Source organism: Lepidochelys kempii, chromosome 5, assembly GCF_965140265.1.
Source record: "Lepidochelys kempii isolate rLepKem1 chromosome 5, rLepKem1.hap2, whole genome shotgun sequence".
Lineage (NCBI taxonomy): Eukaryota > Metazoa > Chordata > Testudines > Cheloniidae > Lepidochelys > Lepidochelys kempii.
This window is the reverse complement of record NC_133260.1, coordinates 24,224,597-24,248,886: the sequence shown is the minus strand read 5'-3', so window position 1 is coordinate 24,248,886 and position 24,290 is coordinate 24,224,597. Positions and strand designations below refer to the sequence as shown.

At 42.9% G+C, this 24,290-nt stretch overlaps 1 protein-coding gene across 1 annotated transcript in view; it reads left to right on the top strand.

Annotated features, from left to right (window-relative positions):
- The window catches only part of ADAMTS12 (ADAM metallopeptidase with thrombospondin type 1 motif 12), a 329,278-nt gene that overhangs the window by 254,199 nt on the left and 50,789 nt on the right, over positions 1–24,290 (top strand). The window contains exon 17 of the mRNA XM_073343691.1: positions 17,028–17,154. Coding sequence (XP_073199792.1) covers positions 17,028–17,154 — 127 coding nt within the window. The remainder of the gene's footprint in view (positions 1–17,027; positions 17,155–24,290) is intronic.

Here is a 24,290-nt window from a genome sequence, read left to right as displayed (position 1 = left end):
CCAGCAGGACAGTGGGGTGGGAGGGGTATTGTTTCATGGTCTCTGTGTGTATATAATGTCTACTGCAGTATCCACGGTATGCATCCGATGAAGTGAGCTGTAGCTCACGAAAGCTTATGCTCAAATAAATTGGTTCGTCTCTAAGGTGCCACAAGTACTCCTTTTCTTTTTGCGAATACAGACTAACATGGCTGTTACTCTGAAATCTCTCTGATTTGGCCTTCATTGTATGGCACCTCACAAATGTGATCAAATTATGATCACTTGTACCTAAGCTACCATTAATTTGTAGGTCTGTGATAAGTTCTTCTTAATGTGTTAAGAGGAGGGTTAATATAGAGTTTCCCTGTTTTGGAATGTAATTAAAGAAACCAATAATTATCACACTGCACTCATAAAACCATAACAAGTAGAAATGGAAAATGCTGATGTTACTTGGTTGGCATAAGTTTGTTCCCTCCGAGTTTATGTACTCTAGTTATAAAGGACTCAAGCAATCAGATTCCTGTCACTTCCCTTGGACTGTTGTACTGTTAGAAAATTGTCATCTATAATATTCAGAAATTCCAAGGATGTTATCCTAACAGCATTCTAATTATCAAAGAGCCAAATTGAGGTGAGGTTCTTTAGTCTCCGTGATATAGGAGGTCAGGCTAGATAATGACAATGGTCCATTGTGGCCTTAAAATCTATTAAAATTGCTTAGGGGGCAGCAAATGGGTTTTTATAACATCTAGCCTGAACTTCATCCTTTTCTACAAACCAAGCTGAAAATGCATTTTTACAGTGTTTTCCACTGAAGCAATTGCTAGCACTTGTAGTGATCCTGTATACCACCAACGGAGTCTATTAAAAGTATACAGGGTTTTTTGTATTACCAGAACCGATTGGTTTTTTTAATACATTTAAGTAATTTTTTTTACTTCGGTTTTGTACTGCACTAATAGGAATCAGTGTTTTCCCAAACATTTCTTAGTAATCAGCTAATGTGAAATCATTTTGTAGAACTTGTATCTGTTTAATTCTTTATACGTTATCGTGACTTAAAAAAATCACAGTGTTGTTTTAGTTCTGTATAGAATTGTAAATCAGACAAAAAATTGTTTGGTGTAGAAAGTAGAATAAGAAACATAAGGAGATGCAGAAATTTCTTTGATAAGAAAAGTAAAGCGTAAGGAATATCATCTTAAACAGATTAATGAACCGAAGGCAGTGATAAGTGAAACTGAGCATAAAATAGTGAAGATCCCAGGGGAGTTCTACAAAACAGAGGCTTCAAGTCTTTTCTTTGAAACACAAAATACATTTTTGGAGAAGAATGTTATGAATGGTAAAAAGTCAGTTGATTTTTCAGTAGATTTGTAATGGTCTTTAAAGAAGTTTGTATTTGGATTTGTTGATTTCAATAAGATCTATTAGATAGCAGAAAAGTCTGAGCGATGTGGTAGGAATCCCATAGCCTACGTCATTAATAACTAGACTACATTAAGTAGTGGCGGAACAAACTTGCACCTGCAAGGGGATTGCTAAGAGGATATTGGCCTTTTCCATTTCTAATTTTTATGTTTTTTTAAGTGCTGGGAGGTAATTATTGGTTACTTTAATTTCATTCTGTGAGATTTTGGTATTAAATGAACAAACAAAAAACCTTGTAACAAATTTAGAGTGAAGTCAAATGTATTAAGGCAGCAAAGACAAACATTAGTACTAGTGTTTAAATCTTCCCTATGAAGAAAACAACTATGGTTATTTGTTTTCCATAGTTTGAAGAACTGGCTTGTTACAACTTTCATTTTAGGTAATTAATGCCTGGGGTCAATGTGATATTTTTTTCCATGCTAATTATGTGCTCCTACTTTTCTCAGAACACTGGGGTATTGTCAATCAATAAATCACAGTATTCTTTTCCTGTTAGCAGAAAAAAAATAATTAAATTTGAGGGGTTATCTGAAACAATTAAATCCCTTGGATTAAATGTTATGCAGTGTGCTTGTATAACCCCCATCAATCACCGTAGTATGTAAGTGCTGATAATGTTTGATGTTTGATTAATTTAATGAATGGCATGACAATGAAATGAGATTAATGTTTTATTGAACTGCTTGATTTGTTTTCTTTAACATTAGCAGAACTGTTTTCTTAAGTGTTTCCTGCAAAAATATTATAATCCTGGGAAACACCTTCTGAAAAGCTGGTTGGATAACACCTGTGCTCTTTGACTTTGCTTTTTGGACTACAGGCTGGATCACTGAAATAGATGACTCCAGGCTACTTTTGTTTGTTGATTTCTAACAAACAAATGGTATCCCCACTTACTATTTGTCTTTTTTCAACTACTAGAGTTCACTTCTAGTTCTCTGCAAAGGTGGAAACTGAAATATAGGGTGGGTTCTGCCACTATATGGCTGATCAGGGCAGTTAGGGTGTTAGGGGGCTTATTCCTTCACCCACTTACTTCCCCGGTCCTTCTCGCATGACCAGAGAGCAACAAAACCCAAAGTCCAAAGGTGCAAACAATTCAATGTTTATTGGGGTGAACTTTCAGCAAGCATGATTCCAGTTTCCTTCCTTAGCGTCCCCCTTCCCAGCTCTGACAGCACAGAGCCTTACCTGTGTCCCTGTTCCCATTCCCCCCCTTAGCAAAACATTATTCCAATTCCCCAGCCCCATTCCCTGTTCCCACTCCTCCCACCCCCTTACTTCCTGATTGACTGCAGACTATGTAGTAAAACTTGAGTTCTGCTTAGCTATACCTTAACCAATCATTTCTCTGAAATGTAACTAACCAATCCTAACACATTGTAACATAATTATTTAACCAATTATATCCCACCACCTTAATTAGTTTGCACCCAGCAAAATTAATTATACAGCAGACAGAAACGATCCCAGAACCAGACCGAGACCATGCAAATAAACAATAGCAAAGCGGGAACTATAATGACAAAACCGTACAGAAGAGAGGATTTCACAACTATATGTATAAAGACATAAGGGTTTCCCAGCTGTGTCTATTGATAAGTGAGTTCTTACCGAACAGAAAGCTATCAAACTAAACTTCCTTTTACGTTTTCTAGGCACTTCCCTTTCTCTGGAGGAAATAGGCATTATCAGGACAGGATTGTATTCCTAACAGCCCAATAGCACCTTATTTCAATGTGACTGGTTTGGAATGTGAGGATGTGACCGTTTCCTTCCCAGCTTATGGCTGCCTCTGCTGCTTAGCCAAAGGCCTTAGCCTAAGAACAGGGCCTCAGACTGTCACAGTAAGAGAAAGACCTTACACTGGCAGACAGTGATTTTGATTCTTTCTTTTATACCTCTATGACTAGCTAAGTGATAAGAATACACCTAAATTAGAGTATAGGCCTTTTATAGACAGGCCTGAAATCTATATCCTAACATAGGGGGTGAGTCATAATAGGTCATGATATGTGGGGAAAGAAACTTGAGCAGGACCACTAGTTTTGCCATATGCAGGTGGGCAGCCAGAGGCAGTGGAGCCTTGGCACAAAGCAGGAAGTAAACTGCTGCTTATCTATGCCAGTTGTTCCCACTACCACACCTCTGTAGCAAAGAGAAAACGAGAATCACAATTCCAACCCTCCTCTGCTCCCGTGATGGCACTTCTCTGCTCTGCCCCCTTACTTAGGGCGGATTGTGATGTTGTTTTCTAGAATTAGATGGCAGCACCATTGTTGGTGTACTTGGGAAATGCCAGCGCGCTCTCAGTGTAGAAAACTGGAAATTGTTACTCTAAACACGTATTACCTATAATAGGAATTATATTAATTGTTGACCTTCTAGACCAAAAAGAATTGACCTATTACACATGAAGCTAATGTGACACTCTTTTTTCTTCCGTCAGTGGGTTCGATAGGCCAGTATGAAATACTATTTCCAAACTGTGTTAAATACCACAATTCTCTGAGCGTCCATAAAACTAGTTTCTTGGTTTAGACCATGATTATTTTTTAGCACTTTTTAGACTCAGAATTGAATGTCCTTGACAAGAACAGAGATGTTGTGCTACATCCAAGCCATCTTGGTATTTTTGAAACAGGTGTTGCTATGTTGCAGTGGGTTAAAGTTGACTAAAAGATCATAGTATACTAATAAACATATTATATAACAAGTGGTGTTTGTAACAAGTTACAAGTGGTGTAACAAGTGGTGTCCAAAATGGAGTCAAAGAAATGATGGGAGTTAGGTTTGTTTTGACTAAAATGTGGTGGTAAAATGACCTTCAAGGATTTTGTGGTCATAGTTTGCTTTCATGAAGGACTAGTTATTCCATAATATAAGAGGAAGTGCCAATTATTTATATAGGCACTATCAAATTATCTGATTGGCCTATCCAGTGGGATAAGTTTGCCACCACTTATGAATATTTTCTTTCCTGGGATCAATTGGTAACTCAGGGCCTCATTCAAGGCCCATCTAAAGTTAGTGGGAAGACTCCAATTGACTTCAGTGGGCGTTGGATCAGACCCATAATAATAATCGTTATCACAATCAATCAACATCAAGTGGCCTTAATCTGTTCTGCCTCCTACAGCCCGGTTAGAGGAAAATCAGAACAATCCAACCAGATATTTTCTGGAGCCAAGGAAGCGGAGCTGGGGGTTCATAAATGGCTAAAGAAGTCGTATGCTGTGGGCTTCCAGCAACAAAACTACAAACTAGAAACAGAAACTGCATTTTCATGTATTGTTCTAGTTATTTTTCTTCTCTCCTTTGTATGGATTTATCTTGGTTAGTCTAAAAAAGGAAACTGGATCAGATTAGACTGCAACAACAGAACCTGAGAGATAAGAGCTATACCCTGAAATTGACTTCCCCCGCCCCCATATAAATTAAATAAATAATATAAAATTATGTAAATATATACTATATATACTTATATATAATATAATTATATAAAAGTAGACTAATGTATAATGATATTTATAAATATATAATTTATAATTATTTTAATTAATGATATTATAAATAATATATGCTTATATTATATAAATATATACTTATAAAATATAAAATAAAAATAAATAATTGGCATTTCCTCTTATGTTATGGTACAAAAACTCTAGAAGGCTTTCTGAGAAACATGACTATAGCCTTTTGGAAGGATTGATTGTATTTGCAATTTTTTATCAACAATTATTTAAAGTATGATGTGCAAGAAAAAGCATAATAAAGGTTTGATGCATCCATATAGGTCAAATAATGTCTTACAGTCCCCATGGTCTACCTGGTTCTTATCCTGGGAATCCTTCAGTAAGGCTCTAACAGTTCTTTCCATCTCCACTGTCTGCTGTTTCAATCCAAATACCTCCTGCTCCAGCTTGTTACTTTCTCGCTCACCGTCACACCCCTCCTTCTGCAGTGCCACTATCTGTGAGGCCTGAATCAAGCTGGTGGTGCGGAGGGTATTTGATGCTGCCTTTAGATTGGATTTTTTTTTTTGCCTTTAACTCATCTCTTTATTTACTACCATCGCTACCATCTGCTTACAGAGCTGCAGGAACTCCCCAGGGCTGGTAAAGCATCCAGGCTTCTAAAAACCATTACCATGCTCCTTACAAATCAGTCAGGCTGTTTTCCAAAATTATTTTCAACTGTGCTTTTCTCCCAGATTTTTCCTTTCCTTCTGACATATTTTCTCAGTCGATCAGGCTACCAGCCTGAGCCCTGAGCCCCAGTAACGGAATGTATCCATAAATTGACTCACAGACCACAACACAGGGAAATTCCAGGTGGCTACTCTGCCCCACAGTCCTCTCCTCTTACACAGCACAGCAAACCATTTGTACCAATCATCCCCTTCCTCCCTATCACTCGTGGCTGGCTCACCAAATCTGTTACCAGGTTTTCAGAACCCAAAGCAGTGGTAACTTTACTGTTTCTCTCCAGGAGATGTCAAGAATAAATCAATAGGGACACAGTTACTCTGTCTGATATATGATTGATACAAATCAGAGTGCTTTTACCTAAAACTATTTTTTCACTAGGTCTTACACACTCTTTCTCTCACACACACACACACACGCCACAGCAATAGGTTCAGAGCATTCAAAACATTTATATTTACCAAAATCTGAAATGTTTTGGAGTGATTACCATCGGGGCTTCCGGGGGCCTTCCTTCCATCCAGCTGATGGGGAATTTTACATGTCAGATCCTTGCTCAAAGACAAGCTTCCTCAGACTGCTTTAAAGCACATGTTTAAACTAATTTTTTTATAAATTTTATTTGGACAAAGCCCATAATTGATGACAGCCTCTCATAGGCTATCAATTTGCCTAGCAACAGCCAATATCAATTTCTTCTGCTGCTGCTGCTTTTTCTTCTTTCTTCTTAGCAAAGCATTTCTAGTCATAACAACAATAAAACTTACATGTCAGAGGCACCTAAAACCAAGGTTGGCTGTCTAAACATTCTTTCTATTTTTGTGGAACATTAACTCCCTGTCCCAACCTCCTATTCTGATTAGTAGAGCTGCAAACATGCAGCTGCGTGGATTATTCCTAGCTACGTGATCTTTGGTTTTCAGCTAATGTTACCTGGGTTTCTTTAAACCCAAAGCTCTTGGTAACTTTTACTCTGTGCGTTGTGGTGTCAGGAAATAAATCAAGGGAGACACAGCCGTCTGACCGATAGATGGCTGGCACAAACAGGATAACACAAGAGTGCTTTCACTTAAAGCTAAACTTTATTTAGTCTCAAACACTTACAAACGTCCACAACAGGTTAGTAAAATACCCCCAACACTTGATAATTACTGAAGCTGAGTGTGACCTTTGAGTGGCACCATGACAGGCTTCAGCTGGCCAACCTTCCGTTTGCCAGTGGGGACCCCAAGATGCGTCCAGAGGGAGCATCCTTGAAGAGCCCCTTCTCAGAAGTCCCACTACCTCAGACTTTCCCCTCTTATTTATACATTAGTAATACAATGACATAAAGAAAGCTTGCTAAGCAAGCAGTTTTTAAAGGTCAAGCAAGAGATTTCCTTCCGATCATCAATTTAACCAGATATGGGTTTTGTTTTGCTTTTTTTCAGAGTCTCCATGCCTTGGGGCCCTGACAAACATTCCCGGGGGCACATATAGACAGACTTCCTGTTTTTCTAAAACACATATATCAGCAATTCAACATTCTTAGCAGGAAGGTCGCGAGGTCAAGCTGTCCTGTCTGTGGCACCCACAACCCCCTCCCCTCCTGCCTTGGTTATGCTAAGGCCACTGCATGACCAATTTATAGCCTGCTGACTTGGCTTCTTTTAGCAACAAGCAATAGTGGTTCAGTACGGTCTGCTGACTTGGCTACCATTAGCAATAAGCAGTAGTGGTTTCAGGCCTTTACTGGTTTGCCAAAATCTCCCCATACACTGGCAAGGCTGAACACACAAGATGGCTGACTGCAGCACTGTCAAATTCTGGGGTACACGAAGGAATGTCAAATTCAGGGGCTACAACACTTGATGTCATTTGAGAGACTTCCAGACAGGGTTCATCCCCTTGAGTGTGAGATGGGATAAAACGTGTTTAAAATGAAGGTTTACTTGTACTTCTGAGATGTAAAGATGCATAAACCTTTACTTTGCTTTTTCTTGCATATCATTCTTTAAATAATTGTTGATAAAAAAAATTGCAAATACATTCAGTCCTTTCTAAAGGCCGTAATCATGTTTCTCAGAATTAGATTAAAGTGGCATTGAACATAATCTGTCTAATAGAGGGCAGCCTCTTGGTTGAAAGATAGCATTAAGCAGAATGCAAAAGTTGATCTCTCTGTAGAAATAACAAGCAAGTGGTAAATTTTCAAAGCTAATAAAAGGATTTAGCCACAAGATTCCTATTGGGACTAATTAGTGTATACCCACTAAATCCCTTTTCAGCTTCAGCATGGCAAATTTAATTCCATATGTACTAGTTTAATCCAAAAGTTGTGGTATTAATTTTACAAACTAGTGGTCACTGTGTTTTTCTGTCTGGATTTAGATGCTGATTTTCAAAAAGTTAGGGACATACAGTTGCCTTCATAATTGTGTATATAATTTGTGCATATAATTAATATGATTATTTGTGCATTCAAAGGGCAAGGTAAAACACCGTGAGTGTGTGCGCGCATGCACTCATGCACACAATCAATTTCAAGTCTGTTGCAAAGAGACACAATCACACACATACTTTTACACACACACACACACACACACACTTTGTACGTCTGATTTTTTCCAACACTGACCCTTCTGATCTACATTTTCAGTTTTTAGTTTTGATGACACTGTCAATGGAAGTGTTCAGCCTCTGAGTCAATAGCCGAAAAAGCTCAACCCAACCATGTTCTAACTGGCATTTTTGTTGGTAAATTTACCAGAGGAATCAAGAATTGAATGGACATGGAAGATGAACTGGACTCTGCCATCAAAAATAGTCCTTCCAGCTCACGGTTGATCTGAGATAGGCAAAGAGCAGGGGAAATTGTTTGTGGAAAAATCACTATTTGACCTGGCCATGTTGATACTGTTTGTTTGCTTTTTCGTGAACATTTGTGCAGACACGTTCTGTTTGCACAAATGTTGGGTATTCATGCCCCTATGAGTGTATTTGCATGCAAAAAAGCTCAATTGCACTGGAAGTGCGAGCTCAGCCACTTCTGTATATAGTGGTTTTGTTTATTTGAGAGAGACTGTCAGGCATGGAAGGATTGGGAGAATGAGAAACTGAATGATTTTCAAGCAGCTGACTGCAAGTCTATGCTTAAAATGCTGCAGATATACTTCTGTAGAGCTTCAGTGAAGATTCTGCCTATGCTGATAGGAGGGCTTCCTTGATGGCATAGATAATCCACATCCCCAAGAAGCAGTAGCTATGTCAGTGGGGGAATTCTCCCATTGACTTAGTGCTGTCTACACAGGGGATTAGGTCGGTTTAACTGTGTCTCTCTTAGGTGTGGATTTTTCACACCCCTGAGCAACGCAGTTATAGCAAACTAATTTCCTAGTGTAGACCTGGCTTAAGTGATCACTCAGTGGGACCAGCAGTGAGAGGTCAGGTGTAGGAGGGAGGCTGCTTCACCAGCAGAAAGGTCTCTTTCCTGGAGACACTCCCACACATGTTCTAGCTTCTGAACATAGAGCAAGGTCTCTGCAGTAGGGATCTCATCCCATGGACTGCTGTCACACACACATACAGCCCGGCAGCTACATGGGTGTCCACCAGTGCCACATCAAATCGTTGCTGACAAGGAGCAGGGCTACAACACTGTGATCAGGGAGAAATAGCTGGGTGCAATCAGGACCACCATATAAAAATTGTTAGAGGCCTCCGTTGAAAGAAGCATTTAAGTATGTTTATTATGTGTGACTTCAGTGGGGCTTGTGTTTTAAATTACGAATGTGCTTAAGTGTGGAATAGGTCAGGGCCAGTGTGAGATATTTCTGACTTGCTTCATACAGAACATTGGATATTTATAGTTGCCAAATATGACAATATTTGTTTGTTTTGTTTTAAAGACTGTTTCATTGAATCTATTTGCATCTTGATGTGCACGTTACTCTGTACCTCTGGCTTTGAAGTGAGTTATGCACATCCATAATGGAAAAATTAGGGACCTATCCACCTTTAATTTCTGAACAATCCCAGAACTTTCTGAGATTCTGCAAATAAAGTGAATCCACTTAAGGCCCCTATTAAGAATGGTATTTGTGTGATTACATCTTGAAACAACTGACCAGACTCAAATAGATGATGTCATGTGGTCAGGGCAGGGATAAGAGCACACACACTGTAAACAAGGCTTCTGTACATGTTTGAAGAGGCTACCTTATCACCAGACTTCTGCTTTGTAATGCATTACAGCAGCTGAAACTATGCTAAATAATTCATCATAGGGGAATAATTCATGTCTGAGTTTGAAAAGGAGCAGAGAAGCATTTCTGATAACGTCCCTCATTTTACAACTGGCAGTGACATTTGCCAAACTCTCAGATTAGATTTCCAAAGCAAAAAACAAACATCATAATGGAAAAGTTGCATAGAACAGATTAGGGAGGAAACCAAGAGGGTTCTATAGAAACTTATCTATAAAAAATTGAATTTAATAGTGTTGCCGTAGGCCTTATTTAGCCATCCTATAGAATTGTATAAAAATAATTACAGTTGTCCATTAAATACTATAACATGACACAAATACTGCTAGAAAGTGTATCATTTTCTGTTAAATTCTCTTGGCATTTTTCAACAATGGTCAACCCTCCTCCAATCTACTGCTACCATTGCCACCATCAAAACCTACTTTAATTTCCTTCTTTGGATTTTCCAGTTGCATCCTATCTTCTCTATGTCCATCTTTTTAAGCCCTTTTGCGTAACTTCATGGATAAGTGAAATGGAAGGGCTCTGGTATTCCATGAAAAAAATAACTAGAATTCTTATGTGAAATATTAGGAAACAAATATTTAAATTGTGTTTATATGTGCAATGGTTATATTGGGGAAAGTGTGAAATATTAGGAAAAACTAATCTGTTTCCCAAAGCTTATGGGTTGTTTATTATGCGTTACTAATAGATTTCTATTTAAATTTATTTTCTTGAAACCTGCTAAAGAATCTGTGCAAACTTGACACCTCTTTATCTAAAATACAACAGTTATCCCTGACCCCAGAGTAGCATATTCTGTTTTGACCCCTTCAACAGCCTATATAGGGGTAGGATAAAAATCACAGTGATACAATATTATTGCTCTTTTGGCCCAAGAGGTTAGCAATCCTATTTGTTTACACAAAATTGTGTTTTCCTGAATACAATAGAAACACATTACAGTAGATAGTTTCTTTGCTCACAATTTTCAAGTCTGCCTCTCCTCTCATTTATGATCCAAGGAACTCTGGCTCTCTGCTCCCTCTGAAGGCCATGCTCATCCTTGCATCTTTCGCTGACTGCTCACTTTTGCCTCTCTGGCTCTCTGCCTCTCACACTCATACAGCTTGTCAACCAATTCCCTAACCCAGCTTTTTGCAATCAGGAAACTCTTCAATGCACCTAGTTTAGCAGGCATTAACATCCAGTGCTTTGCCTTCGGCAGCAGTTTCTGTTGTTTCCAGCTACTTCACTACATAAAGGGGCTTAATTGCTCTCTTCATTTAGCATACCTGTGGGTGAGGTAATATCTTTTATTGGACCAACTTCTGTTGGTGAGAGAGACAAGCTTTTGAGCTACCCAGAGCTCTTCTGCTGGTCTGGGAAATGTACACAAAGTGAGACACTACTCTGAGTAGCACTCTTCCCAGACCTGAAGAAAAGCTTTGTGTAAAGCTTGAAAGCTGACATAGTGCTGTCCACACCAGCACTTAGGTCAGTGTAAATTACATCGCTCAGAGGAGTGGCAAATTCACACGCCTGAGCGATATAACTTATGCTGACATAAGTAGTAGTGTAGCCATAGCCTAAGCTATAGTCTAAGTTCAGTTTAGCATAAGTTGTTAGCACATATTCTAAGGGACCATTCAACGTGAAACGCTCAGTTTGTTGCCATATGACAAAAAGGGGGGTTAGCATGGTACAAATTGTTGGAATAAGCTATAAATCCACAAACAAGGGAACCTAGGCAGACCCATAATATCTGGCCATAGCACTCTTACTGAAGAATATCAGGACTCATAGAAACCATCCTCAAACCGCTCACCATACAAAGGGCCAGCTTCCTTCAGTGCACAACCGACTTCTTCCACAAACTCCACAACATTAAGAGCCTGCCTCAGAACTCCATCCTTACCATGGATGTCACTTCCTTATACACCAACGTGCCTCACAATGATGGCATAGCTGCTTGCCTCAAATATTTACAAGAAAATGGATGACCTCAGATATCCACCCCAAAGACATCATCAAACTCATCCATTTTATCTTCACCCATAACAATTTTACATTCAACAACAAACATCTTGCCCAAACCATGGGAATAGCCATGAGTATTAGGATGGCTCCCCAATATGCCAACCTCTTCATGGGCCAACTTGAAGAAGAATTTCTGGACAAATGCGAAACCAATGATATACCTGAGATACATGTGTGATATTTTCATCCTCTGGACAGATGACTTAATCTTCTTCATAGATTTCCACCACAACTTGAACAACCAATATCTGTCCATAAAACTCTGTCTGGAACACTCCCACACTAGCATCAACTTCATGGAAACGACCATCGGCTTCAACAATGAAACCTCCAGACAACTATATACAAGAACCCCATGGATCACAACACCGACCTTCATAGATCCAGTAACCACGCTAACACACCAAGAAATCTGTTATCTACAGCCAGGCACTCAGATATTGCAGAATATACACCGAGGAGAAAATCTGGGATATACACCTTAACACACGCAAAACTACCTTCACTAAACAGGGACACTCCACCGGAGAAGTAGATCACATCATGGAATGGGCCATCCAAATACCGTAAGAGAATCTGCTTTTAGAAATAAAACCCCCTGTGACTTCACATGAATAGTTGTCACCTACCACCCCACACTGGAACCCAGATGGGGTATCGTCAAACAGCTACAACTCCTACTCGATGGGGACTCCATCCTGAAAGAAGTCTTTCCTAAACACCCTCTTCTGGCCTTCAAGCAACCCCCCAATCTCTCCAAGCTCATCATCAGAAGCAAGCTCCCCACAAACCAGGACACACCAATTCAAAGTGGCACTCGACCCTGCCACATCAACACATGCAAAACCTGCAGACATATCTCCACTACTACCATGGTCAACACCCCCCACTACTAAGCTTTCAAGATCCATGGGTCCTATATGTGCCTATCACAACATGTGATGTACCTCATCCAGTGCACTAAAAGCCCCAGTAACAACTATGTGGGTGAAACCAGACAATCAGTACGCTCTTTCACACATGAAAATGAAAAAAGACAAAAACACCATATCACCTGTGGGTGAACACAAAGCGATCACTCTATATCAGACCTATCAGTCCTCATCCTCATGACACTAAACTGGGAGGAGAGGTAGATACGCTGGAGGGTAGGGATAGGATACAGAGGGCCCTAGACGAATTAGAGGATTGGGCCAAAAGAAATCTGATGAGGTTCAACAAGGACAAGTGCAGAGTCCTGCACTTAGAACGGGAGAATCCCATGCACCACTACAGACTAGGGACCGAATGGCTCGGCAGCAGTTCTGCAGAAAAGGACCTAGGGGTTACAGTGGACAAGAAGCTGGATATGAGTCAACAGTGTGCCCTTGTTGCCAAGAAGGCCAATGGCATTTTGGGATGTATATGTAGGGGCATTGCCAGCAGATCGAAGGACGTGATCGTTCCCCTCTATTGGACATTGGTGAGGCCTCATCTGGGGTACTGTGTCCAGTTTTGGGCTCCACACTAAAAGAAGGATGTAGAAAAATTGGAAAGAGTCCAGTGGAGGGCAACGAAAATTATTAGGGGTCTGGAACACATGAGTTATGAGGAGAGGCTGAGGGAACTGGGATTGTTTAGTCTGCGGAAGAGAAGAATGAGGGGGGATTTGATAGCTGCTTTCAACTACCTGAAAGGGGGTTCCAAAGAGGATGGCTCTAGACTGTTCTCAGTGGTAGCTGATGACAGAACAAGGACTAATGGTCTCAAGTTGCAGTGGGGGAGGTTTAGGTTGGATATTAGGAAAAACTTTTTCACTAGAATGGTAGTGAAACACTGGAATGGGTTCACGAGGGAGGTGGTGGAATCTCCTTCCTTAGAAGTTTTTAAGGTCAGGCTTGATAAAGCCCTGGCTGGGATGATTTAGTTGGGGATTGGTCCTGCTTTGAGCAGGGAGTTGGATTAGATGACCTCCTGAGGTCCCTTCCAACCCTGATATTCTATGATTCTATAATCCTCAAAGTAAACCTGCTCAACACTTTCAAAAGATGAGCCTAGAAGCTTAAATTCATAACTTTGCTAGACACTAAAAATCATGGTCTTAATAAAGACACTAGATTTATGGCTTATTACAACAATCTGTAGCCCACTAACTCCTTTTCGTTCTATGACTTTAGGGGTGTTAACAAGTCGCTTTTAAAATGCATGCTAACTGCTTATGCTAAACTATCTGTTCAACCTGGTATTCCAGTGTGGCAACCTTAGGCCAGGTCTGCACTTGAAACTTAAACTGATATAACTACATTACTCAGCCCTGAGTGACGTAGTTATACCAACCTAACCCCTGGTGTAGACAGCTCCGTGTCAACAGGAGGGCTTCTCTCTTCAACATAGCTATCGCCTCTCACGGAGGTGGAGTACCTGCACTGATGGGAGAAGCCCTCCCAGAGGCATAGGTAGCAGCCGCTGCAGCATTTAAATGTAGGCCTGCCCTCAGTTCCTTTCCTGAACCTGAGGAAGAGCTCTGTGTAGCTTGAATGCTTCTCTCTCTGACCAACAGAAGTTGGTCCAGTGAAAGATAATTACCTCACTCGCCTTATCTCTCTAATCCCCATGTAGGCATTTATACCAGTGGGTCTATGCAGTTCATCCCCATGCCACAAAACTTTCATTTCCTCTGGGGGGAAAGGTGGGTGAGGTAATTTCTTGTATTGGACCAACTTCTGTTGGTGAAAGAAACAAGCTTTCACAGAGTTTTTTCTTCAGGTCTGGGAAGAGTATGCAGTGTCACAGCTAAATACAAGGTGGAACAGATTGTTTAGCATAAGTAGTTAACACACATTCCAAGGGTCCATTCAAGGTGAAGTGGCCCATTCAGAGCCCTCCAGTCATAAGGCATGTCTACACTACAAAGTGAAGTTGACGTAAGGCACCTTACATCAAAGTAAGTAGGCGTACACACTACAGTATTCCTGCTGCCACTGTAACTCATCCGCTATGTCGACCTAATAAATCCACCTGGACAAGATGCATGAGGCTTAAGTGGATGAAGGTCAGATGACGCAGTGTCTGTATAGACACTGCATTTCTTACATCGCCTGTTGGCTGTCAGCACGGCTGATGATTTCACTGCTGATAGGATCTCTTTTTTGAAAGTGGGGGGAAGGGTATTCCAGCTGTGAGTCCCAGTAGTGCTGACAGCTGGAGCCTCACTGCCCAACACTGAGGGCCTGGGCTGTGGGCTCCCCTCTGAGCTCCCAGCTGGAGCCTGGCTTCAGCCCAGGCTCTCAGCTCCCTGCTCCGCATGGAGCTCCCAGCTGGAGCCTGGCTGCTACCCAGGTTCTCACTCCCCACGGAGCAAGCTCCATGCAGAGTGTGGAGCTGAGAGCCCAGTCGGCAGCCTGGCTGCAGCTGGGATCTCAGCACCAAGCTGAGAAACTTGGGCTTTCAGCCCCCACACTACCCCTCTTAAGTGAGTGCAAGTGCTCCTGGTGAGGATGCGCATCAGCGACAGAAGGAGGGGATGAACATGAACCCCTGTAGTAATGTAGTGTAGACATGCCCACAGGGGGTGAAAGGAAGTGGCAGGGAAGCAGCTGAGAGGGAGTTGTTAGTGGGTTATAGCTTGTTGTAATAAGCCATTAATCCAGTATTTCTCTGCTATCCTAGGACTGACACCGCTACAATAACACTGCATTTCCTCTGTGGGTCAATGGAGAGAGAGTATCTTGTGTTTGTTCATCCTTGTTAGGGGGCTTATTCCTTTACCCACTTACTTCCCTGGTAACAATACCCGAAGTCCAAAGGTGCAAACAATTCAATGTTTATTGGTGTGAACTTCCAGCAAGCATGATTCCAGTTTCCTTCCTTAGTGTCCCCCTTCCCAGCTCTGACACCACAGAGCCTTACACCTGTATCCCTGTTCCCATTCCTGCCCTTAGCCAAACATGATTCCAATTTCCCCACCCCCATTCCCTGTTCCCATTTCCCCCCCACACCCACCCACTTCCTGATTTACTATATAGTCTGCAGTCAAACTTGAGTTCTGCTTTGCTATACCTTAACCAATCATTTTCCTGAAATTCAACTAACCAATCCTAACATATTGTAACATGATCATGTAACCAATTATATCCCACCACCTTAATTAGTTTACACCCAGCAAAATTAATTATACAGCAGACAGGTACAATCACAAAACCAGACAGAGATTATACAGCCAAATAGCAAAATGGGAACTATAATGACAAAACAATACAGAAGTGAGGATTTCACATCCCAGCTATTGATAAGTGAGGTCTTGCCAGACAGGATGCTATCAAACTAAGTTTCCTTTTACATTTTCTAGGCACATCCCTTTCTCTGGAGGTGATAGGCACTATCAGGACAGGATTGTATTCCTAACAGCCCAATAGCACCTTATTTCAATGTGACTAGTTTGGAATGTGAGGATGCGACCGGTCGCTTCCCAGTTTATGGCTGCCTCTGTTGCTCAGCCAAAGGCCTTAGCCTAAGAACAGGGCCTCAGACTGTCACAGTAAGAGAAAGACCTTACACTGGCAGACAGTGATTTTGATTCTTTCTTTTATACCTCTATCACTAGCCAAGTGATAAGAATACACCTACATTCTTAGAGTATAGGCCTTTACAGACAGGCCTGAATATCTATATCCTAACAATCCTTTATTCCAGTACAGAGGAATGGAGTGCAAGTAACAAATGCAGAGCACACAATCAAAGCAATGACCGTGTTTATCTTCCCAGTGGGTGTTTGAGCCTTTGGTATCTGTTTTAGCTGTATCTCTTTTTTTTAAAAAAGATGGAAATATTTTTTCCAACTTTCTGAGATGTGGCCTGTTGTGTATTGGCTAAGATACTCCAAGTGCTGCTATATGCTTTTTATGCTTCTAATGTGACCAAGAATATTAAATTAGGAGGGAATAGTCCTCTCCTTTTGAAAACAAAACTAGTACAGCACAAGTGTTGCTTTTCAAACAACCACTACTGCCATTTCCTTTTTGTTTTGAACACCACAGACTCTGCCACGAAGTGGGGTGGGCCTGGTACGCCAACCTGATCAGTGTCCATTTGGAATTAAACACAAAGGTGTAAGGATTTAATATGCACGGAGAAATTATTATTCTCACAGGTGTTCAGCGACAAACAGCCCAATGTGTGAAAAGGGGGGGAAGTGTGATCAAAAACTCCTTCTGTGACCCAGAAATGCAGCCAAACGGACGACAAAAGAAATGCAATGAAAAGGATTGTCCACCCAGGTAACAAATGCTGTGAATACTAGGATACTGTACAGGAGCACTATTCAGTGTGTTGTATTCTAATTCAAACATAGTATTCAGGGGAGGCAAAGAACACAGGAATTGCAACAACAGTTCAGAGCAGTGGTCTCCAATAGTGGCCACTACCAGGTGTTTTAGGGGAGAGTGAAAGAAACCCTGTAAAGGACAATTTCAGAATTATTTGCCCTTAAGAGAAGTTTCTTACTATCAGTTAATCGATAGTCTATGAAATGAAGCATGATTATGTGTATATCTCAAATATTTTATCCTATCTAATAAAGCTGTAGATGTATACCAGTGGTTCCCAAACTGTGGGGCATGCCCCCCTAGAGGGGCACGGAAGAACATTTGCGGGGAGTGTAGTGGGGTCCAGGCTAGCCCCCACAGGGGCAGGAAGGGAGCGCCACCAAGCCCGGCTCTGCCCCCAGCTCCACCCCGGCCCCAGCTGCTGCTCCACTTGTGGCCCCAGCGGCAGCTCAGACTGCAGTCCCCAGCCCCAACTGTGGCTCCCGGCCCCAGACTCCAACCATGGATCCCCATGGAGTGCGGACAGGTTCCATTACGGGTGGAGTGGGGGTGCAACAGAAAACATTTGGGGACCACTGATGTACACGTAATGCTTATAAATATCTAACCATTTAAAAAATTTTGTGAATCTTAGTCTTGATATCTTGTGATGAAGATTAATTTCTCACTGTGTGTTTGAAACAAGTATTTCTTTTCAACAGTTTTAAATCTTGTGCTTTTCAGTTATATTGAATGTTCCCTTGTTCTGGTATTATGAGCGAGGGTAAATGGGAATGCCCAATTTACCTCCTCTGTACTGTTTATTGTTTAATATCCTTATCATGTCCTGTCAAGGTTCCTCCCCCACTCTGAACTCTAGGGTACAGATGTGGGGACCTGCATGAAAAACCTCCTAAGCTTATCTTTACCAGCTTAGGTCAAAACTTCCCCAAGGTACAAAATATTACCCCTTGGACAGGCCGCTACCACCACCAAACTAATACTGGTTACTGGGGAAGAGCTGTTTGGACGCGTCCTTCCCCCCAAAATACTTCCCAAAACCTTGCACCCCACTTCCTGGACAAGGTTTGGTAAAAAGCCTCACCAATTTGCCTAGGTGACTACAGACCCAGACCCTTGGATCTTAAGAACAATGAACAATCCTCCCAACACTTGCACCCCCCCTTTCCTGGGAAATGTTGGATAAAAAGCCTCACCAATTTGCATAGGTGACCACAAACCCAAACCCTTGGATCTGAGAACAATGAAAAAGCATTCAGTGTTTTACAAGAAGACTTTTAATAAAAAATAGAAGTAAATAGAAATAAAGAAATCCCCCCTGTAAAATCAGGATGGTATATATCTTACAGGGTAATTAGATTCAAAAACATAGAGAACCCCTCTAGGCAAAACCTTAAGTTACAAAAAAGATACACAGACAGAAATAGTTATTCTATTCAGCACAATTCTTTTCTCAGCCATTTAAAGAAATCATAATCTAACACATACCTAGCTAGATTACTTACTAAAAGTTCTAAGACTCCATTCCTGTTCTGTCCCCGGCCAAGACGACTACAGACAGACCCCCAAACCCTTTGTTCCTCTCCCTCCTCCCAGCTTTTGAAAGTATCTTGTCTCCTCATTGGTCATTTTGGTCAGGTGCCAGCGAGGTTACCTTTAGCTTCTTAACCCTTTACAGGTGAGAGGAGCTTTCCCCTGGCCAGGAGGGATTTCAAAGGGTTTTACCCTTCCCTTTATATTTATGACACGCCCCCCAAATCTCAGCTAGGGTGAAACACTGGCTGGGATTTCTTCCTGGAGCTCTAGGAAAACAGAGTTAATAAGACACATGCATCTCTAAATATACTACCAAGTACATAAAGACTAACAATATTTTCCACATCTCAAGGACGATTTTAACCAGTTGATTCTGGGAAACTTTCACGGGAGAGTGCATCAGCCACTTTGTTAGAAGCTCCTGAGATGTGTTGGATGTCGAAATCAAAATCTTGGAGAGCTAAACTCCACCGAAGAAGTTTTCTGTTAGTTTCTTTGACGGTGTGAAGCCACTTTAGTGCAGCATGGTCGGTTTGCAGGTGGAAACGCCGTCCCCAAACATATGGGCGTAGCTTTTCCAGAGCGTAGACAATGGCATAACATTCTTTTTCAGTGACTGACCAGTTGCTTTCCCTCTCAGACAGTTTTTTGCTGAGAAACACTACAGGGTGGAATTCTTGATCAGGTCCTTTCTGCATTAAAACTGCTCCCACACCACGCTCGGATGCATCTGTGGTTACTAGGAACGGTTTGTCAAAGTCTGGGGCCCTTAGTACAGGGTCAGACATGAGTGTCGCTTTAAGCTTGTTAAAGGCCTTCTGACACTTTCCGGTCCACTGAACAGCATTTGGCTGTTTCTTTTTGGTTAGGTCTGTCAGTGGGGCAGCGATTTGGCTGTAGTGCGGTACAAATCGTCTGTAATAACCGGCCAAGCCTAAGAAGGATTGAACCTGTTTCTTTGACTTTGGGACAGGCCACTTTTGGATAGCATCCACTTTGGCCTGTAGGGGGCTGATAGTTCCTTGACCCACCTGGTGTCCAAGGTAAGTCACTCGGTTTAGGCCTATTTGACACTTCTTAGCCTTAACAGTTAGTCCTGCCTCCCTTATGCGCTCAAGGACTTTTTGTAGATGTTCCAGGTGGTCTGCCCAGGAATCCGAAAATATGGCCACATCGTCAAGGTAGGCGACTGCATATTCTCCTAATCCCGCTAGGAGACCATCTACAAGTCTTTGGAAAGTGGCGGGTGCATTTCGCAGCCCGAAAGGGAGTACATTAAATTCATACAGCCCGAGATGTGTGATGAAGGCTGACCTTTCCTTGGCAGATTCATCTAGCGGTACCTGCCAGTACCCCTTGGTTAAGTCCAAGGTAGAGATGAACTGGGCCCTTCCCAGTTTCTCTAATAGTTCATCTGTGCGTGGCATGGGATAGTTGTCTGGGCGAGTTACAGCATTTAGCTTACGGTAGTCCACGCAAAAACGTATTTCCCCATCTGGTTTGGGAACTAGAACCACTGGAGATGCCCATGCACTTTCAGAGGGGCGGATTACACCCATCTGTAACATATCCTGGATCTCCCGTTCTATAGCAGTTTTAGCTTGAGGAGACACCCGGTAAGGTTGGACCCTAATTGGGTGAGCATTACCTGTGTCAATGGAGTGGTATGCCCGTTCAGTCAGTCCTGGGGTGGCTGAGAACGTTGGCGCGTAGCTAGTGCACAGCTCCTGGATCTGCTGTCGCTGCATACGCCCAAGGGTCATGGAGAGGTTCACCTCTTCCACACCACCAGCACATTTCCCTTCGTAATAGACACCTTCAGGCCACTCAGCGTCGTCTCCTCCCTGGGCTGTAAACTGACAAACCTTTAATTCTCTGGAATAAAAGGGCTTTAGAGAATTAATATGATACACCTTAGGCTTTCGGTTGGAGGTGGGGAATGCTATGAGATAATTAACAGCTCCCAGGCGCTCCTGGACCACGAATGGCCCTTCCCACGATGCTTCCATTTTATGGGCCTGGAGCGCCTTTAAGACCATGACCTGGTCTCCTACTTTGAAGGAACGCTCTCTGGCATGTTTATCATACCAGGCTTTTTGCTCTTTTTGAGCATCCTGTAAGTTTTCTCTAGCAAGGGCTAAAGAGGTTCGGAGGGTGTTTTGTAGGTTGGTTACAAAGTCCAGAATGTTAGTTCCTGGAGAAGGTGTAAATCCCTCCCATTGCTGCTTCACCAACTGCAATGGCCCCTTAACCTCACGGCCATATACAAGTTCAAATGGGGAAAACCCTAAACTGGGATGTGGTACAGCTCTGTAGGCAAAGAGCAACTGCTGCAATACTAGGTCCCAATCATTGGAGTGCTCATTTACGAATTTACGTATCATGGCCCCCAAAGTTCCATTAAACTTCTCCACCATGCCATTTGTTTGATGATGGTAAGGAGTGGCAACCAAGTGATTTACCCCATGAGCTTCCCAAAGGTTTTTCATAGTTCCTGCCAGGAAATTAGTCCCTGCATCTGTGAGGATGTCGGAGGGCCAACCTACCCTGGCAAAAATGTCTGCTAGTGCCTGGCACACACTTTTAGCCCTGGTGTTGCTTAGAGCTACTGCTTCCGGCCATCGGGTGGCAAAATCCATGAAAGTCAGTATGTACTGCTTTCCTCTGGGTGTCTTTTTCGGAAAAGGACCCAGAATATCCACAGCTACTCGCTGAAATGGAACTTCAATGATGGGGAGTGGCTGGAGAGGAGCTTTGACCTGGTCTTGGGGTTTTCCCACTCTTTGGCACACCTCACAAGACTGGACATAGGTAGAAACATCCTTGCCCATTCCCTCCCAGTGGAATGACCCCCCCAAACGGTCTTTGGTCCTGTTCACCCCAGCATGGCCACTAGGGTGATCATGGGCTAAGCTCAAGAGCTTGGCCCGGTATTTAGTTGGAACTACCAACTGTCTCTGAGGATGCCAGTCTTCCTGGTGTCCCCCAGAAAGAGTTTCCTTGTATAAAAGTCCTCTTTCTACAACAAACCTGGATCTATTAGAAGAGCTGAGAGGCGGTGGGTTGCTCCGTGCCGCCGTCCAAGCTCTCTGGAGGCTTTCATCTGCTTCCTGTTCGGTCTGGAACTGTTCCCTTGATGCTGGAGACATCAGTTCCTCATGGGATTGTGGACCTAGGCTTGGTCCCTGTGGAAGCGATATAGGGGATGGAGCTGTTTCTGTTGACTGTGAACCGCTCTCCGCTGGTGCACTATGTTGGGATTCAGGCTCCGGCTGAGCCTCTTGTGTAGGGTTATCGGCTGCTGCCAGTTCAGGTTCGGTGGGGCCCTCTGGTGTTGAGGTTGCAAGTACTGGATTCAGTGCTGACACGGGGTCTGGTGTTGGTTGTTTGGCTGGTTCCGGTTCTGGGACTGGTTCCGTCTGGGTCTCTGGGACTGGATCCACTACTGCTGTTGCAGACATTGGCCTGGGGTCCAGGTCCATCACCTCTGACTGGGTCCTGATAGAAGTTTCCGGAACAGAGCTAGGCCTCACGGCTTGTTTAGCCTGGTTGCGGGTGACCATTCCCACCCTCTTGGCCTGCTTCACATGATTGGCCAAGTCTTCCCCCAACAGCATGGGGATGGGATAATCATCATAGACTGCAAAAGTCCACATTCCTGACCAGCCCTTGTACTGGACAGGCAACTTGGCTGTAGGCAAATTGAAAGAGTTGGACTTGAAGGGTTGAATCGTCACTTGGATCTCTGGGTTGATTAAATTGGGGTCCACTAAGGAAGCATGGATAGCTGACACTTGTGCTCCGGTGTCCCTCCACGCGGTGACCTTCTTCCCACCCACACTCACAGTTTCCCTCCGCTCCAAGGGTATCTGGGAGGTATCTGGGCCTGTGGACCTCTGGTGTGATTCCGGTGCAATGAACTGTAATCTGTTGGGGTTCTTGGGGCAGTTGGCCTTTACATGCCCCAGCTCGTTACATTTAAAACATCGTCCAGCTGACGGGTCACCGGGGCGAGGAGGGTTGCTGGAGAACGGGGTGGTGGGACGATAAGGGGTCTGGAGGGTTCTTTGGGAGGTAGGTGGGGCTTTGGGCGGCCCCCGGTAATAGGGTGTGGTCTGGGGTGGTCCCTTCTGGTCTCCGCTCCAACTGCGACCAGTTTTCTTCTTCTCTGCCACCTCCACCCATCTGGCTCCAATCTCTCCTGCCTCAATTACAGTTTTGGGTTTCCCATCTAGGATGTATCTTTCTATTTCCTCAGGAACACCCTCTAAGAATTGTTCCATTTGCATTAGGAAGGGCAAATTTACTGGAGATTCAACACTTGCTCCTGATATCCAGGCATCCCAATGTTTTACAATGTGGTAGGCATGTCGGGTAAATGACATGTCTGGTTTCCACCTTAGGGCTCTGAACCTCCGACGAGACTGCTCGGGTGTTATCCCCATTCTGACTCTCGCCTTGGATTTAAACAGTTCATACTTGTTCATGTGTTCTTTAGGCATTTCAGCTGCCACCTCAGCTAAGGGTCCACTGAGCTGCGGCCTCAGCTCTACCATGTATTGGTCAGTAGAGATGTTGTACCCAAGGCAGGCCCTTTCGAAGTTTTCTAAGAAGGCCTCAGTATCATCACCTGCCTTGTAGGTGGGGAACTTTCTGGGATGGGAAGTGGTACCTGGAGAAGGATTGCTAGGGTTTGTTGGTATATTCTGCTGGGCCTTTATCCTCTCCATCTCCTCCACATGCTTCCTCTCTTTTTCCCTCTCCTCCTCCACATGCTTCCTCTCTTTTTCCTTCTCCTCCTCCACATGCTTCCTCTCTTTTTCCCTCTCCTCCTCCACATGCTTCCTTGCCTCCATTTCCCTCTTGTGGGCAGCCTCTTGGTGTTGTTCTGCCTCCCTTTCTTGTTCCTTCTTCAGCTGCATGAGTTCTATCTGTCTTTCATGTTCCCTTTGTTTTTCCTCAGCCTGAAATTTGGCTAATTCCAGCTGTAGTCGAGCTGAGGATTTGGTCATTCTAACCTCTCTGTTTTTAACTAACTTTACACCTGAGGTTTAGAAATAAACAAACAAAACTTGGCTGTAAAATTTTGCTGTGCTGGAATAGAATACCTATTCTCTGATAGTGATTGTCAGCCTACAGAAAAAGACAATTCCCTTGTCTCTGCTCTGGGCCCAAATTAAAGCAAAAAACCTCCAACTACTTGGAAACCTGCTTACCCAGCCCAACGAAGAAAAAAAAATTTCTTTTCAAACCTGTGCTCCTTGTAAAACAAACAAAAAAAAAAATCAAAATCCTAAAAAAAAAACCCTGCCACTTTTGTCTCCAGGCAAATGGGTAGAGCACACACCCCCTATTTACTTTTAGGAAGAAAAGAAAAAAAAAAAAAAAAAAACCTCTGGGTTGGAAGACTGTGAATTTCCCTGCAGGAGTTAAGTACCCTGCCTCCAGGCAAAGAAAATCTGCAATTCACAAGATAATCCCCTTTTGTCTCTGCTTGGCCACAAAGCAGAGAGAAACCAAGCTGCTTTCAGTTTCAAAGCTGCCTTCTGGAC